This window comes from Humulus lupulus, chromosome 2 (genome assembly GCF_963169125.1).
Source record: "Humulus lupulus chromosome 2, drHumLupu1.1, whole genome shotgun sequence".
Taxonomy (NCBI): Eukaryota; Viridiplantae; Streptophyta; class Magnoliopsida; order Rosales; family Cannabaceae; genus Humulus; species Humulus lupulus.
In genome coordinates, this window is record NC_084794.1 from 269,897,125 (window position 1) to 269,912,306 (window position 15,182).

The window sequence follows — 15,182 nt, forward strand, 5'->3', positions numbered from 1 at the left end:
ACATGTGAGCAAAGTGATTGACCAAGTCAAAAAATGATTTCTATTCTTTTATTGATAATAAAATGAGATTACAAAGAATTTGAGTTTTAATTAGGGCATAAAACCCCAACAGCTATATCCGCTGACATTGTACTTAGGAACAAAAATTATTAGTTAGTATCAAATATCACCAATGGAAATGAATAAAATGATTACAAGTTCCATATATTATATTTTAAACGATTGTCTTTATTACAAAAATATAACAACTATGTAGAATAATCACTATCACTTTCATCATTAATTAAATTAACATCAATCGGAGACACATGATTAACATCATCTTCACAAATATCAACTAGCAATTCATCTTCTTCATTGACTTCTTCTTTGCCTAAGTCGTCATTTATGAAATTACCATCCAATTGATTAGCATGTGAATTTTGTATAGTGCCAATATATGTTGCAGGTTCATGAGATTCCATAACCAACTGACCGAGATCCACTGTCAACAAAAAATTTGATGAGCTTCTGTCATGTACAACATCAACATCTGCATTAGCTTCACCATCCTCGATGTCCCAAATTTGACGATGATTGACATCCTCAACAATTTTCCAGTGTCGGCCTCTAAGTAGATCATCGAGATAGAATACCTGCTTAGCTTGGCTAGCAAGTATATAAGACTTATCTTTGTACCATTCGCTACTGACGTTTATACTGGTCATATTATTTTCAGTGATTGTTTTCTTCTTGCTTGGATCAGTGTTAAACCATTTGCAACTAAACAATGCAACTGAATATGCACCAGTGAAAGATAACACCAGTACTTCTTGAAGCGTACAATAATAGTTAAAACCTTCAGTTCCCGCAACAGACAGTCCACTATTCTGTGTGGTGCACTTTTGATCTCGGTCGTAAGCGATAAATCGAACACCGTTAACTATACAACCTACGTAGTAGGTTGCCAAGTGATCTGACCCAGATGCTAAAGCTAGCAACTCATCACCATTCTCTAAAGATCCAAGTTTGTGCAAGTCATATATCTAAATAAATTAATAAACATATATTAGAATGATAAAAATATTATTACAACAATAAAGGTTTAAAAATAATCTCAATTTTACCTTCTTATGAAACCACTGGCGAAAATTTTTCTTGTGTAAAAAATTAGGATCACCATTTGTGTATTTCAGTTTGATCTCCACTAGGTGTTCACTGTAAATTTGAATGCTTTGACTATATTAGATAAAACAATTTTGAATGAACATAAATTTCACTTTAAAGGGAATAAACTTACTCTAAGTAATCCTGAATTTCAGGAGAATTGTCAAGTATGAACCATTAAGCCATTTCACGAGTCGCAAGGTCGAGAGGCTTGAGAGTTCCCTTTGTCAGGGGACGACATTGAGATTGAAACACAGTAAGGTGTCATGGGACATACACCTTATCTTCATTGCAATCAAGACGGTTAAATTTTGTTTCAACCCTTTTGAAATACATCGAACAAAATGTCGAAGTTTCATCAGCAACATAGCCTTCAGCTATCGACCCTTCAGGACGAGCTTTATTTCCCACGTAGTTCTTCAATTTATTCATGTACCTTTCAAAAGGATACATCCACCTCATAAATACCGGTCCACCCAAAATCGCTTCTTCAAGTAAATGTAAGACAAAGTGAATCATTATATCAAAAAAAGCCGGAGGAAAAATCAACCCCATCTTGCACAATATTAGAACAAGGTCTTTTTGTGCTTCCTCCATATCTGTATCATTTACAGTCCTCGAACATACTTGCCTGAAAAAATTACACAGTTAAGAAATGGTGGTCGATATATCTTTTGGGAGAAACTTGCGAACACCCACTGACAATAATCGTTGCATTATAACATGACAGTCGTGGGATTTCAACCCAATGATATTTGTTTCATTCTCGATTACTTTTTTCTTAAAATTTGAACAAAAGCCATCTGGAAATTTCACTTCTTTAATAAATTGACAAAATTGTTGTCTCTGAGCAGGAGTTAACACGTAAGAAACATGCGACTTCATCAACTTTCCATTCTCATCTTCATAAATCCACAATGATTCCCTTACTCCCATCTTCTTCAAATCATATCTTGCATTAGTGGTGTCCTTAGACTTGTCATTGTCCAAGATTGTGCTGAGGAGACTATTACACACATTTTTTTTCTACATGCATGACATCAATGTTATGTTTTAAAATGTTTGTACACCAATAATCAAGCTTGTAGAAAATACTTTTTTTCCTCCAATTTCTGTCTTCCGCAACTCTTCTACGATTCACACCTCCAAACTGCAAGTGTTTTCCAGGAACTTGGGGTGGAAGGTTGTTCACTTTTTCTAATATTTCCTCACAAGTAAATCGTCTCGGAGGACGTCTTCTCTCAATTTGGTTGTCGAACTCAGTGTCCCTTCTCATTCGATGTGTACTGGGCAAGGATCTTTTATGACCAACATAAGATGTCTTACCGATCACTCGAATGGAAGATGTGTCTTCATTTCATGTGGGACAAGATTTGTATCCCGGACCACTCCATCCAGAAAAACTACTTCGAGCTGGAAAATCATTGACTGTCCATAAAGGGGTTGCGCGCAGCTTGAACACAGTATTGGTCGTACTATCTCTCGTAACAACTCTGTTAACCCACAACTCCTTCAACTCATCCACCAATGGTCTTATAAATACATCTATGTCCTTACCCAGTGATTTTGGACCAGGAATAAGGATGGTCAGCATCAAATTATTGTCTTTCATACATAAGCAAGGTGGAGGATTATAGTTCGTCAACACCACAGGTCACATGCTGTATGCTAGGTTCATGTTGCCAAATGGATTAAATCCATCAGCAGCTAAGCCTAAACGAACATTCCTAGGATCACTTGCAAAAGCAGGATGATTGACGTCAAAGTTCTTCCACGCCACCCCATCCACCGGGTGTCACATCACTCCATCATGTTTCGATTTCCCAGTGTGGTGCCATAGCATGTCCTTCTCTATAAGCCTTGAGTTGTATAGCCTTTTCAACCAGGGTGTCAATGGAAAGTAACGCATCACCTTATGCGACACCTTTTTTCCTTTAGTTTTTTTCAAAAGTAACCCATCGACTAGTTCCGCAAACTAGACATTCCTCTTTGTTTGCATGCTCTTTGTAAAATAAACAGCAATCATATTGGCACACATGAATCGACTCGTATCCCAACCCTAATTTCTTCAATCTCTTTTTAGCCTCGTAGTACGTTGATGGGATTTTATTTTCCTTCGGAAAGGAAAGCTTTAACAACTTCAATAATTCATCGAATATGTTGTTAGGAATCTTCCCTCTAACTTTCAAATGTAATAGCTTAACTAAGAAGTTAAGGGAAGAAATCCAATCACATCCAGGATACAACTCAGCTTCAATCTCCTCAAATAACTCGTCGTAATACTGACTTGCGCTGTAATTATTGTCTACTTGCTCAGTTGTCGGTAAGAGGAAGTCCTCCACTATGGGAATCATCTCGTCAACTTCATCATCATCAACTACCTCATCAACAACATCTAGTTTCGCTTCCCTGTGATAAATCTACCTCTCATAACCTTGCTAAAATCCCCTGTCGAATACATGTGCTTCGACAACAGGTAAAATTTCAAGCCTATTATTTATGCATTTGACACATGGACACCTAATTCTTCCATCAGAATCCTTATGTTTCAAGGCCACCGTCAAAAAAGATTGTAGACCATTCCAATATTCTTGACAAGCATGATTTCTCAATGTTGTCCAAGTCTTGTCAATTGCCATCTAAAGTGTTACAAGAGTCTCTGAGTTTTAGTAATGTGAATAGGAATGAATAACAAAAAAAAAATTGTTATCATTTTTGAAATCTTATGCAATATTATAATATCTTATGTTATTTTATGATGTTTTATTAGATAATGTTATTCAAACTAAAAAAAAAAATTCATTCATTATTTTATTATTAATACTTTAAACTTATCATTTCTGTGCCGATATCTCTAATTTAATTACATTATTTAATTAAATAATGTTGAATCAAAATTTTATTATTTAATTAATTAAAAAATAAATTATTACAAGATATGTAGTAATTTTTAATTAATCATTATTAATTATAAAAACTTTTATTAAATAAAATTTTCAATTTCTATATTCAAATCTTGAATTCTGTACGGTATCTAACAATATAGATATCCCATATTTCATTTCAAAATAACACTCAATTATACTCTTGTTATATTATCAGTTTAGAATGCACAATAGGCTCAAACAAGAAGAAAAAAAAATGTAAATTATACGTTTTTTCAAAAACTTGAAAAAATATATGAAAGATTTTAAAAAAAAAAATTCATAGATTAGGATCAATCAAATTCAACAATTTTAATCACTTAATTCGTACCTTTTCCGGAAGCTCAAACGAACGCCACTGCAAGCTCAGATGAAGGCCGAAGAAACCCCAATATAAAAGAGATGGAGAAACAAAACTAATAACAAATTCACAATACTAGGGCTCGAAGTGAGAGAGAGAGAGAGAGAGAGAGAGAGAGAGAGAGAGAGAGAGAGAGAGAGAGAGATAAACCTGAGAAACGCGAGGGAGAGGAGAGTGGCGACTGAACGGCGGGGCTCGGACGGAGGGGTGGACGGTGGTGGTGCCCGGACTGATAGGAAAATTTTTTTTAGAGAGAAGAGGACAAATGGGAGGGACGAACGATCCAATCCCATATATAGCATTATTACCGGCGGGGATTCGCCGCTATTAAAATGCTCCCGCCGGTAATACAGTATTAGCGGCGGATAAAGGCCCGCCGGTAATAAGGGAAAATACCCGCCTCTTGCAATTTTGAAACGCCCTCTTCTTCGTTTCCCGGGCATTGTATTAGCGACGGATAAAGGCCCGCCGGTAATAATGGGTAAGTCCGCCGCTAATAAAAAAAATTAATTTTTTAATTTAATTTTCCCATTATTAGCGACGGACCCAGTACTCCGCCACTAATAATTTGTACATAACCGGTGGACTTGTCCGCCGGTAATATTTCCGCATCTATAAACGTTTTTTCTTGTAGTGAATTGAGATTGAATTGACTTATGGTCAACTATTTTATATGATTAGAATAGATAATAACGGTATGTTTACTATTATCCTATCTACTGTCAATATCGGTCTAGTCCGATGTAATAAATACATCCGATCTTATCTACTTTGCTAATGTTCTGGAAAGAACATAACACTACAATGTGTAAGTAGATTATATCGTAGATTGACAAGTCGGTGTAAATGCTGTGCACTGACTAATCTAACGACTAACTTATTTTTGAACATATAATCATATTTATATTCCAATGTGATTACGTCACCATAATTATGATTAACTATATGCTCACAATTTAATAGATAAAATATGTGAGCAAAATGATTGACCAAATCAAAAAATGATTTTTATTCTTTTATTGATAATATAATGAGATTACAAAAAAAATTGAGTTTTAATTAGGATATAAAACCCCAACAATTACTTATCCCAAAACTAATAACAAACAAATATTTTGTCAATGTTTGTTAAAAGTAACACTATCGGCTTTTCTTATCTTTTGACAATAAGAAATAGACAATCTCTCGTTTAAGTGGGAAGATTGTTTGTTAAACTTTTCAAATTCAATATAATAATAATAATAATAATAATAATAATAATAATAATAATAATAATAATAATAATAAAGATTTTTTTATATATTCTAATTAATAGTAAAAATAGAAAAAAGAAAAGAAAAAAAGTAATATATCTTACCTATTATATAAATGGCTATCAAACGGTATTTTGTATTTAACAGATTTTAGTATGGTTTAACAGAATTTGATATGACTTTAACAAAATATGCTAAAAAAAAAGTTAACATTTAACAGTAATGATAAATAATCTTTTGCACCCTTTCAGAAGTACACATCCTTTCAAGAGTATACAACCTTTCACATTCAGTACCACATTACAAATAGATAAACATTATCTCATCAAACATCCTCTCTCTTCATTATAAACACTCAAATAATAAAAAATACATCCTGAAACATACTCTCATATCAATTACACCTACAATATATATATATATATTAAGAAAAAAAATGCAGCGGTTGGATTTGCAACTCTCTGTTCAATTATCTCACTCAGATCAAAACTCTCAAATTTAAAGCCTTGAATGATCTTAAAATCCAGCATTGTCCTCTATGATCATTCTCTCTAACTCTGGCAAGTATTGTTTTTTAATTTTATTTATTTTCATTTTGTAAAGTCTTAAAATTTCCATGCACTCTTTTAGTTTAAGATCTGGATTTTGTCTCTTTATTGGTTTATTCGAATAAATGATGCTGTTTAATTAGGATTTTAAAAGATATAATTTCAATGTTTGTATATATATGAGAAGAGTATATATATATATGAAACCAGGAACTATAACCAGATTTTGGTTGAGGAGGCTATAAGTAAATATTCTCAGGTAAAGATTATTATGCTTTTTCTTTTTAGTGACATGAACAAGTGTAGTTCTTTGTCACTATAGGCCACCAAAGTAATCAACAATAGTAAGAACTATTAATAAATTGTGCTATATATTGCTGTTCTCACATTTTGTCTGAAGAGTAATTTTTTTAAGTGCTCCTATTTGTGAGTACTGCATGCTTGAGTTTTCTGTTCTTTGAGGAAATAAATGATCAATTACTCTCATATCAATCTGAGGTTTATTGTTGAAGTAATACAGTTTGATTTCATCCATGAAACTTTTACATAAACATTAAAAAGGTTAGTGAGATTTCTTTCATATAGTAATAGCATAGTAAACTTAGAGGAGTACATATGCAAGTTTCAAATTAGTAATCCTGCAAAAACTGAAAAAAAAAAACTACATTAATTTAAACAAATAGAGAAGAAAACTAATTCTTATTTACATAAACATAGAAAACTAAATTCAAAGGTAAGAGTTACATCTCATATTGTTTCTTAGAAAAGTACAATCATCAATTCAGAAAACATAATACTCATGCATTGAACTATTTTTCTGTCCTCAATGGTGTTAAAGAAATTCATTGATTTCTTTTCTAAAAGTTTGAAGGAACAATCAAAAGATTAGTGATTTTTTTTAATATGCTAAAAAGATATTAATTTTAGTTCGATAGATAAAATAATTTAAAAAATATAAAAATTTGTTCCAAGTTATGATGTGATGTGGTAAAGAATATGATGTGGCTAGACATTCATATAGTATTAGAGGGGACCACTCTTTATTTTTACCAAAATCGAAAATAAAATCGGAAACGAATAACTCATAGGTTCAACATCATCCAAACAACCAATTTAAATTAAATAATTGTTAGTTGTGTTTTTTAAAGTTTGTTAATTATAAATATTTTTTAAAAATAATTTTTAAAAATTACTAATATCATTATTATTGAACACAGTCTAACTTTTATGTTTTGGTTATTAACCAGAGTCTCGCAACTATTTAAAAAAGAATGTTTAAAGATAGAAAAGATAGATAGAACTGTGAGACATACATGGCAGTTGAGGATTGGTTTCCATATTGGAATAATATGGAGATTGTGGATTTGATTCTTATTACTTTCATAGTTGCAGAAGGTGATGAACAGATAAGGCAGAGCTGTCCTGTGTGTTTGGAGGAATTTGAAGTGGGAACGAGCTATATGCACATATGCCACAATGTTTACATTTGTTTCATGTCGACAGTATTGTTAACTGGCTTCGTCGAAATCCTTCTTACCCAATTTGTCGAGCTCAATTATTTCATTTAAGTTGGTTTTAACCAGTTATAGATTTAATATATTATATGTTATTGAAGCAATCACTATTTGAAAATGTGTCTCAAAGTAATTCTTCACGTAGATAACAACTTTCTACTTAAATAACATTGTACATTTTAATAATCATGTTATTTATTATCCAATTAATTTTTTTTGAATATTACATCGTTTCTAAAAAATATAAAATATAACGTGAAAAGATCTTTAATAATTTTTTAGTAAAATAGATTTGTTATTAAATATCTTTTCCGATTAAAATATATATTTTTTTCTTTTCTTTTTTCTATTTTACTTATTTAATTTTAAATATTAAAAATAAATTATAATTTTTAAATAGAGGAGAAGAAAGAAAAAAGAAAAAAAAGTAAAAAAAAAAATTAGATTTTATAATTTTTAAGTTATTTTTTACTTTTTTTTAATCTTTTGAAATAAATTTTATATTTTTTCAATTATTTTTTAAAATTTTATTTATATACGTGCCAGTGATGTGTTAATTCCACGTGACAAATCATCACTTTGTTAGGCATGGAAGATGAAAAACAAACCTAAGGGGCACAATAAGATAATGATAATATTTCAGGGAAATTTAAAACAATGCAAAAAAATTCAGAGGCACAATAAGATAATCATAATAGTTCAGAGAATTTAAAATTAAGGCAAAAAGTTTAAGAGGCAAAAATTATATTTGTTAAACATAATATGATTGAACTTTGCAAATTAAGTATTTTTCATAAAGATTCAATTATTAATTAATATTTTATGACTAAAAAGAAGTATACTTTAGCACATTAAAAATGTAATTAACTAATTAATAACTCTTACTTTTAAGTAAATCTAGCTACAAGTACTCCCTATTCAACTACTCATCTACTTCTCTTCATAGATTGCAACACCTACTTATTTAACTCTAAATCATTAACTAAAAAAAACAATTGTAAGAATCAAAACCTCAGCCAATCTAGAGAGCTCTCAACTTAGCCCTTATCTTGGCTGCAGGCGAGGCCAAAATAGAGCGACAAAGTGAAGATCTGGCAATCTTAATATTAGCAAATGAGCCCAAAATGTGAATCTTTTGATCAGCAACGACAATCCTTGTCTTGGTATAATTTTCAATCTCAAACTTGTTCTTACCTCCTTTGCCGGCGAGTCTACCGATCGCACGAGACAACTGCTGCGGTCCACTGAGTCTCCTAACATCCTTGATCTCAAAAGACTCAACGTAGAGCTCATCCAAACGCAAGAGAGCAATGGCGTCGATGGCATCGAAACCCAGCACGAAGGCTTGGACGAAATCTGCACATTTCTGTAAATTGGTAATGTAGGGTGTGTCTGTTCTTGTCTTCAATTCCACCTTTTGAGCCCTCAAATTCATGCATATGTCAACCTTCATCTCTTCGTAGATTGGTGTGTAGATCTCCACCCATGCTTTCTTCAGAGGCGCGTATCGATGGCGAGGAACGTATACCATCCGAAATTCAACTTTCCCATCGGACATCTCTTGAGCCCTCAAGGCTCTAAACTGGGGCTTTGGTGGCACTACATTATTAGGGTTCATGTCTTCTTCTTCCTTATTAGAATTCATCTTAAACCTACAGAACATATGACCATTAATTAATTCGTTCGATCAAATATAGCCCTAATAACAGAATTAAAAAGAGACAAAAACAAAATCTTATGTGGATTTAAGGCTTTATTAATCGAACTCTAACTGCTTTCAAAATCTAAACTAACGTAAGCATAAAATCTTAAGCCATATATGATACACATAATTATAGAGAAACTAAAATTAGTCACTAACAAGCAATAAAATATATACCACATACATCTGAATCCCAAAATTTAGATATAAACTACCCAATTTATTAAATTGGTAACTCTAGACAATAACAAAGAAATTGACTTTTCAAATAAGAAATACAATCTCAATTTATAATAACGCATATATGGTCACGTAAAAATTAAAATCTAGGTTAGTCACCCACTCACCCTCACAACGGAGATTGCTCGAAGAGTTTTGATGGTGAACGATTGACTAGTTGGGAAATTGAGAGAATCGAATCGAGTGGGAGAGATTGAGAGTTGAGATAGAACGCTCGAGAAAATTAAAGCATGATTATCACGGCAGTAATTTCTCATAAGACGGTGAATTATATAAAGTGAAAATTACACCTAGTACCCAATTTAAGTTAACCTCTTTAATTTTTACCCACCTTTTAAAAATCTTTGATTAATACACAAATTATTAATGACTCTACCCATTATACAGTAGTCTAGTGGAACTCACAGTGGAATATTATTTAAAGAGGGAAGTAAATGACACGACAGAGACAAAAATTGTGATTTTTACATTGGACTTCTAGTAGTGTTTTAAGGGTAATATGGGAAATGTGCTTAAAAAAGTGGGTAATATTCAACTAAATATTATTAGTAGCTATTTTTAGTTAACTAATCCTAAAACTGAGTATTTTTCAAGTTATCCCTTATATAAAACCCTAGATTACGTGGTCGTTAGTGTGGGCTGCATTTTGTGGGCTAATAACCTTTCCCTTTCTTTTTTTGGGAAATTTACATATCAATACATTATTTATTATTTAAATACACATATAACTTTAATAAAATAATTCACATATATCACAGATTTTATAAAATAATCATATGGTTTTATAACCATTTTTGTATAGATTGTAAAAAATATTACTTGATGCACTACCAGAAAATGGGGGTTTGCGAGCGTGTTTTGGAATTGCGCCGGCAAAAGTATATTTTTCCACCGCGTTTAACGAATGACGCCTGCAAAAAGTGGTTTGTTTTGCTGGCTTTAATTTGTCCTGGCAAAAGTTATTTTTGCCGGTGCAACTTGCTAACCTGCTGATAAAAGAGACATTTTTTGGCGCAAATCCGAAATGCGCCGACCAAGAGTTGTACACTTTTTACGGCACCGTTTTTACCGACGCATAATGCATTATTGCGATGGCAAAAGTGATTTTTTCCCGAATTGAGTTTTGACAATGCTACTTTTGCCGGCATACTGGGAAAAGTCATACATAATAGAAATTGCGTCGGCAAAAGTATTACATAATAGAAATACACAATTTTTTTTATATTTTTTGAAGTGATTTAAAGTTTATGTAATATCATTAATAAATTAGTGAGTATTTAATATCTAATCAATGATATAATGTCGTTAGATTGTTCTAAGATTAACGACAATACTAATGAACTTTGTAATTATCAACTATTAGGGAAGTGCTGTGATCATATTTTCGATTATGTTGGGAATTCTTATACGAGGTCTTATTTATTTTCATATAAATCATATATTAAAAAAATTAATATAAAAAAACCTAGAATATGTTTCTATAATTGAATTTATACATAGAAAATGATAATAACACTTACATTATGTGCAACACAATGAATAAGTCATTCCTTCAATTTCTTTAACCCTTGTATCATTTCTATCACAGGGTATCACCAATAAACTGAATCGGTCTTCAAATTTCTTCACAGCCTTCCAAAGTATCCTTAGAATCAACTAAACTAGAGTGAGCAATTCTCAACACATGAGATAGATACAAAGAGAAGAAGAAGAGAATATTGATGCTTAGAAAATGACTTTTGTTGTAGAAAGAGTCTAAAATCCTAAAGCATAAAAAATAGATCTTCTAATCATCTGATCATCTCTCACTTACATTCCTTTTATAGGCCTAATTAGGTCACTTATTTAATTAAAAAACCAATAAAATAATAGGTAATATCATCCATTAGGTCAAAATTCTCATGGGCTTTAAGCCCGTGAAGTTTCTCATTTATTTATAAGTCTGTTGGACTTAAATTCAAGGCATGTATTATTTTCTATTAATTTAAATCCTGATTTAAAGTTATTTATTAATTTAGACATCAATTTGTCTTAATTAATAAATATGCCCTAAAATCTCTTTTCTTATCTAAATTGCATAACTCTGTGAAACTATCCAAAATTGACCTGGTAAACTTTGATAATTCTAATTGATAATTAAATCAATTAATTGAGACTATCTAGATGATTTTATCCAAGGTAATGTGGGGACCATGGACCTATGAAATCAAGCTCTAATAAGTTATCATAAATTTAACAAATAAATTTACTAACTTATTAATTCTTCGTGACTCCACTAAAGACTCAGAATTGCACTATTCAATTCATAGATTGCTCTATAACCAATATAGATACGTTATTAGTTATCCATTGTTACAACCATAATTATCACTCAATCCTCTATAGACGGTCTACAATGAGATGAGACTAAATTACTGTTTTACCCCTCATTGTATTTTATCCTTAAAACACTTAGTTATTTGCAAATGATATTTTAGTAAACTAATATTAAGTACTGAAATGTGATCTCTATCATTTATGTAATGTTCTCCTAATCCAAGACTATTACACTGTGTATTTTAAATTGTGTCAGACTCGCTAATCAAGTCATTTGGTTAAAAACGTGTAGCTATGGTGAATGTCAAGGGTTAAGGTTAAAAATTTTGGTCAAGGAACTGTTGAATTTTATTTATATAGTTTATATATTCATGGGATCCCAAAATATTGCAACCAAACTTTTAAAAAGGTATATATACATAAAAAGTTACATCCGGCCGACTTAAGTGGAAAAATTAGGGCTACAACCCTAGTTCCTCTGAGATATCATCACCCGTGGTGGACGAGCAGCCGCATATGTACACGTAGCCACCGAAGCTCTCCAACTCATGGCTGGTCAAGCTTTCCTTTATCCTTATCTGCACCACAAAGCACCCGTGAGCCAAGACTCAACAAGAAAACTTAAACATGTGCATAAACAGAAAATACAGATTTCCATATACCTATCTAGCATGCCCAACAGTAATAACCTATTGATGCATGCATATAATTACAAATAAATGGTCATTGGACCATTCTGGGGCCCATCACCCTGAACAGTTGACCATAGAGTCAACCTCGGGCCTTATGCCCTAGCTACGTGACCATGGAGTCACCTGGGGCCTTTGCCCTTAGCTTTGAGTAACTAGTCGTAGAGCTAGTCCAGCATACCTGGCGCTTTAATGTTTCATCGACCGTAGGGTCGGCCAACATACTAGTATGTTGCTGGTTTAAGCCTAAGCCTTTCGACTAGGGCCATGTTAATCACATAACATCATCAGGTAATCGTAATCATAGTAATAATCATGCTTATTTAACAGGGCCAAGCCCTAGCCACGCAAACCATGCGAACAGTCATGTAACATTTAAGCAGGTATAGAATATTCAAGTATGCTTAATCAATAAACAGAACGATAACTTAATCATAGTCATTCTCGGGGCCCAAGCCCTATTCATAATTATTGTTACACCCAGATTTTGAGACCCGAGATCGTGACCTCAAAAGCTAGACTCGTCAAGTATGAGCTCGAGATATCTAAAATGCATGTTTGTGGCCCAAATGTCAAACCCTCGAATCAAGATGGAAACCTCGAAGACATTTTAACCTCGAAGTTCTTTCTGAGCTCGAAAGAACTTAGCATCGAGGTATATCCGTTGTCGGGTGTCTTCAGATCAAGTATCCTGAGCTTAGCAGGGGTACAAGCTCGGAGTGTAACAACCTCGATGGTATCTACCCGCTCCGAGCTGGTCTTGGAGTAAGGTGGTTAGCTCGTAACCTATCTATAGACCTGAACTGACATGATGCTGATTGCCGACCTCGAAAGATTTAATGGGTCATCTAATGTAATGCGTTCCGTGCATTTAAAGATATTTATTGTTGTAACATCCCAACATTAAAAGGATATTAACAAATCTGTTATTCGCCCCTGGTCTTCAGGGGACGTTTCCTTGTATATAGGAGTTACAGTATTTAATATCATTATTTTAATTAATAAGTAGAAGTATCTTCCCGAAATATGTGGGAATGAACTCTGAAAACTCTCTATAAATAGAGAGTTCATGAACATTTGTAGAGGACAGATCTTTTGATATACTGAGAGAAATTCTGGAGAATTCATCCCTGAAGGATTTCCAGAAAACTCCAAGTCTTAATAAAATAGACTCGTGGACTAGGCAGAGTTAACTGTCGAACCACGTAAAATTCTTGTTGTTCTACCATATTATTCCTCTGCACCATATTTCTTATTGTTTAATTGCTCTGCAGTTTAAGTTGACGAAAAATGGCATCAACAGTTTGGTGCTTTCATTGAGAGCCTTAAGCAGTACAATCCCTGATTAGCTATGGCCGCAAATGATCAGAATATTCCTGAAGAAAACTATGCACGACGCCCTGGGAAACAGCCAATGATGAATCCAGAACCAGAAGAAAGAAGTGAGTCCTCCGATTCTCGAGGACCTCCGGCACCTGCGGCTCCCAGGGACGATGAGGACATGTATTATAATCCCGAGCGTCATGTCCCCATTGTGGAACTCAAAAATTGACAGTTAAGAAAACAGTTGGCTGAGGCCAAAAAGCGGAACGAGGAGCTGGCCAGGTTAGCTGCGGAGGCACAGGCTGCTCAGCCTCAACCTCTGCCTGAGAACCAAGCCCCACCTCCACGGGATGTTCATGTTCCTCCCTGCAGGCCTTGTGGGTGACCCCGTAAAAACGGTGCCACAAGAAGAACGGAGCAACCTCCGCCACCAACAAAGCAACCTGCTCTCTCGAGGCCCCGAAGAAACACCCGGGCTAGAGCTCTGGTTAACTTAACTGCTGAGTTACCAGCTGAAACTGGGAATAACCGAGCCCCTGCAGAGGCTCGGACTCAGAATCCTGGTAACAGGAAGAATGTTACCGAACCGGCACAGGCGAACTCGGGACCATCCAGACCCCGAAATGGGTGGCAGCCACCGTCACCCATACGGTTCCCTCCATTGCCAATAAGATATCCCTCACCGCCTCGGAGGAACACACAACCGACTCAGAGAGATAGGGAAAGGCGGGCTGGACGGAAGCAGGGGAATGGAGAAGCGGCTAGAGAATGGAGAGGCGTCCAGCCTACGAGAAGCCAAATGTCTCAGTCTCGCACTGCAGAGACAAGGCAACCTGAAAGGAATCCATCTCAAAACAATCATGCGACGAGCCTCGCCAGTGACGACTCAGGGGACACCAGATCAGTCAGTATGTATGATCAAGGGCATAGAAATACTGGGAGCCAAAGAAACCACCCTGACTTGTGGGAACACCTGAATCAGAATCGGGGTAGTGGTAATCCCTCGAACCAGAATCTGAGAGATCGCCTAAATGGGCGCAAGGATCCCCTGCGAAGGCGCGAGCCTGGAATTGTGATCAATGATAACCAATTTCAGGTGAGACCCCCTGTGGACCCAGTTCAGGATAGAATTGACCAACTGGAAAGAGCATTTAGGCTCTTAAAGA

General features: G+C 34.2%; 1 protein-coding gene across 1 annotated transcript; it reads right to left on the minus strand.

Annotated features, from left to right (window-relative positions):
• Positions 1-8,767: 8,767 nt before the first annotated feature.
• On the minus strand, positions 8,768-9,391 carry LOC133815481 (uncharacterized). The gene has a single exon (XM_062248319.1). The coding sequence runs from the start codon at positions 9,389-9,391 to the stop codon at positions 8,768-8,770; it is 624 nt and encodes a 207-aa protein (XP_062104303.1).
• Between the last annotated feature and the right edge of the window lie 5,791 nt (positions 9,392-15,182).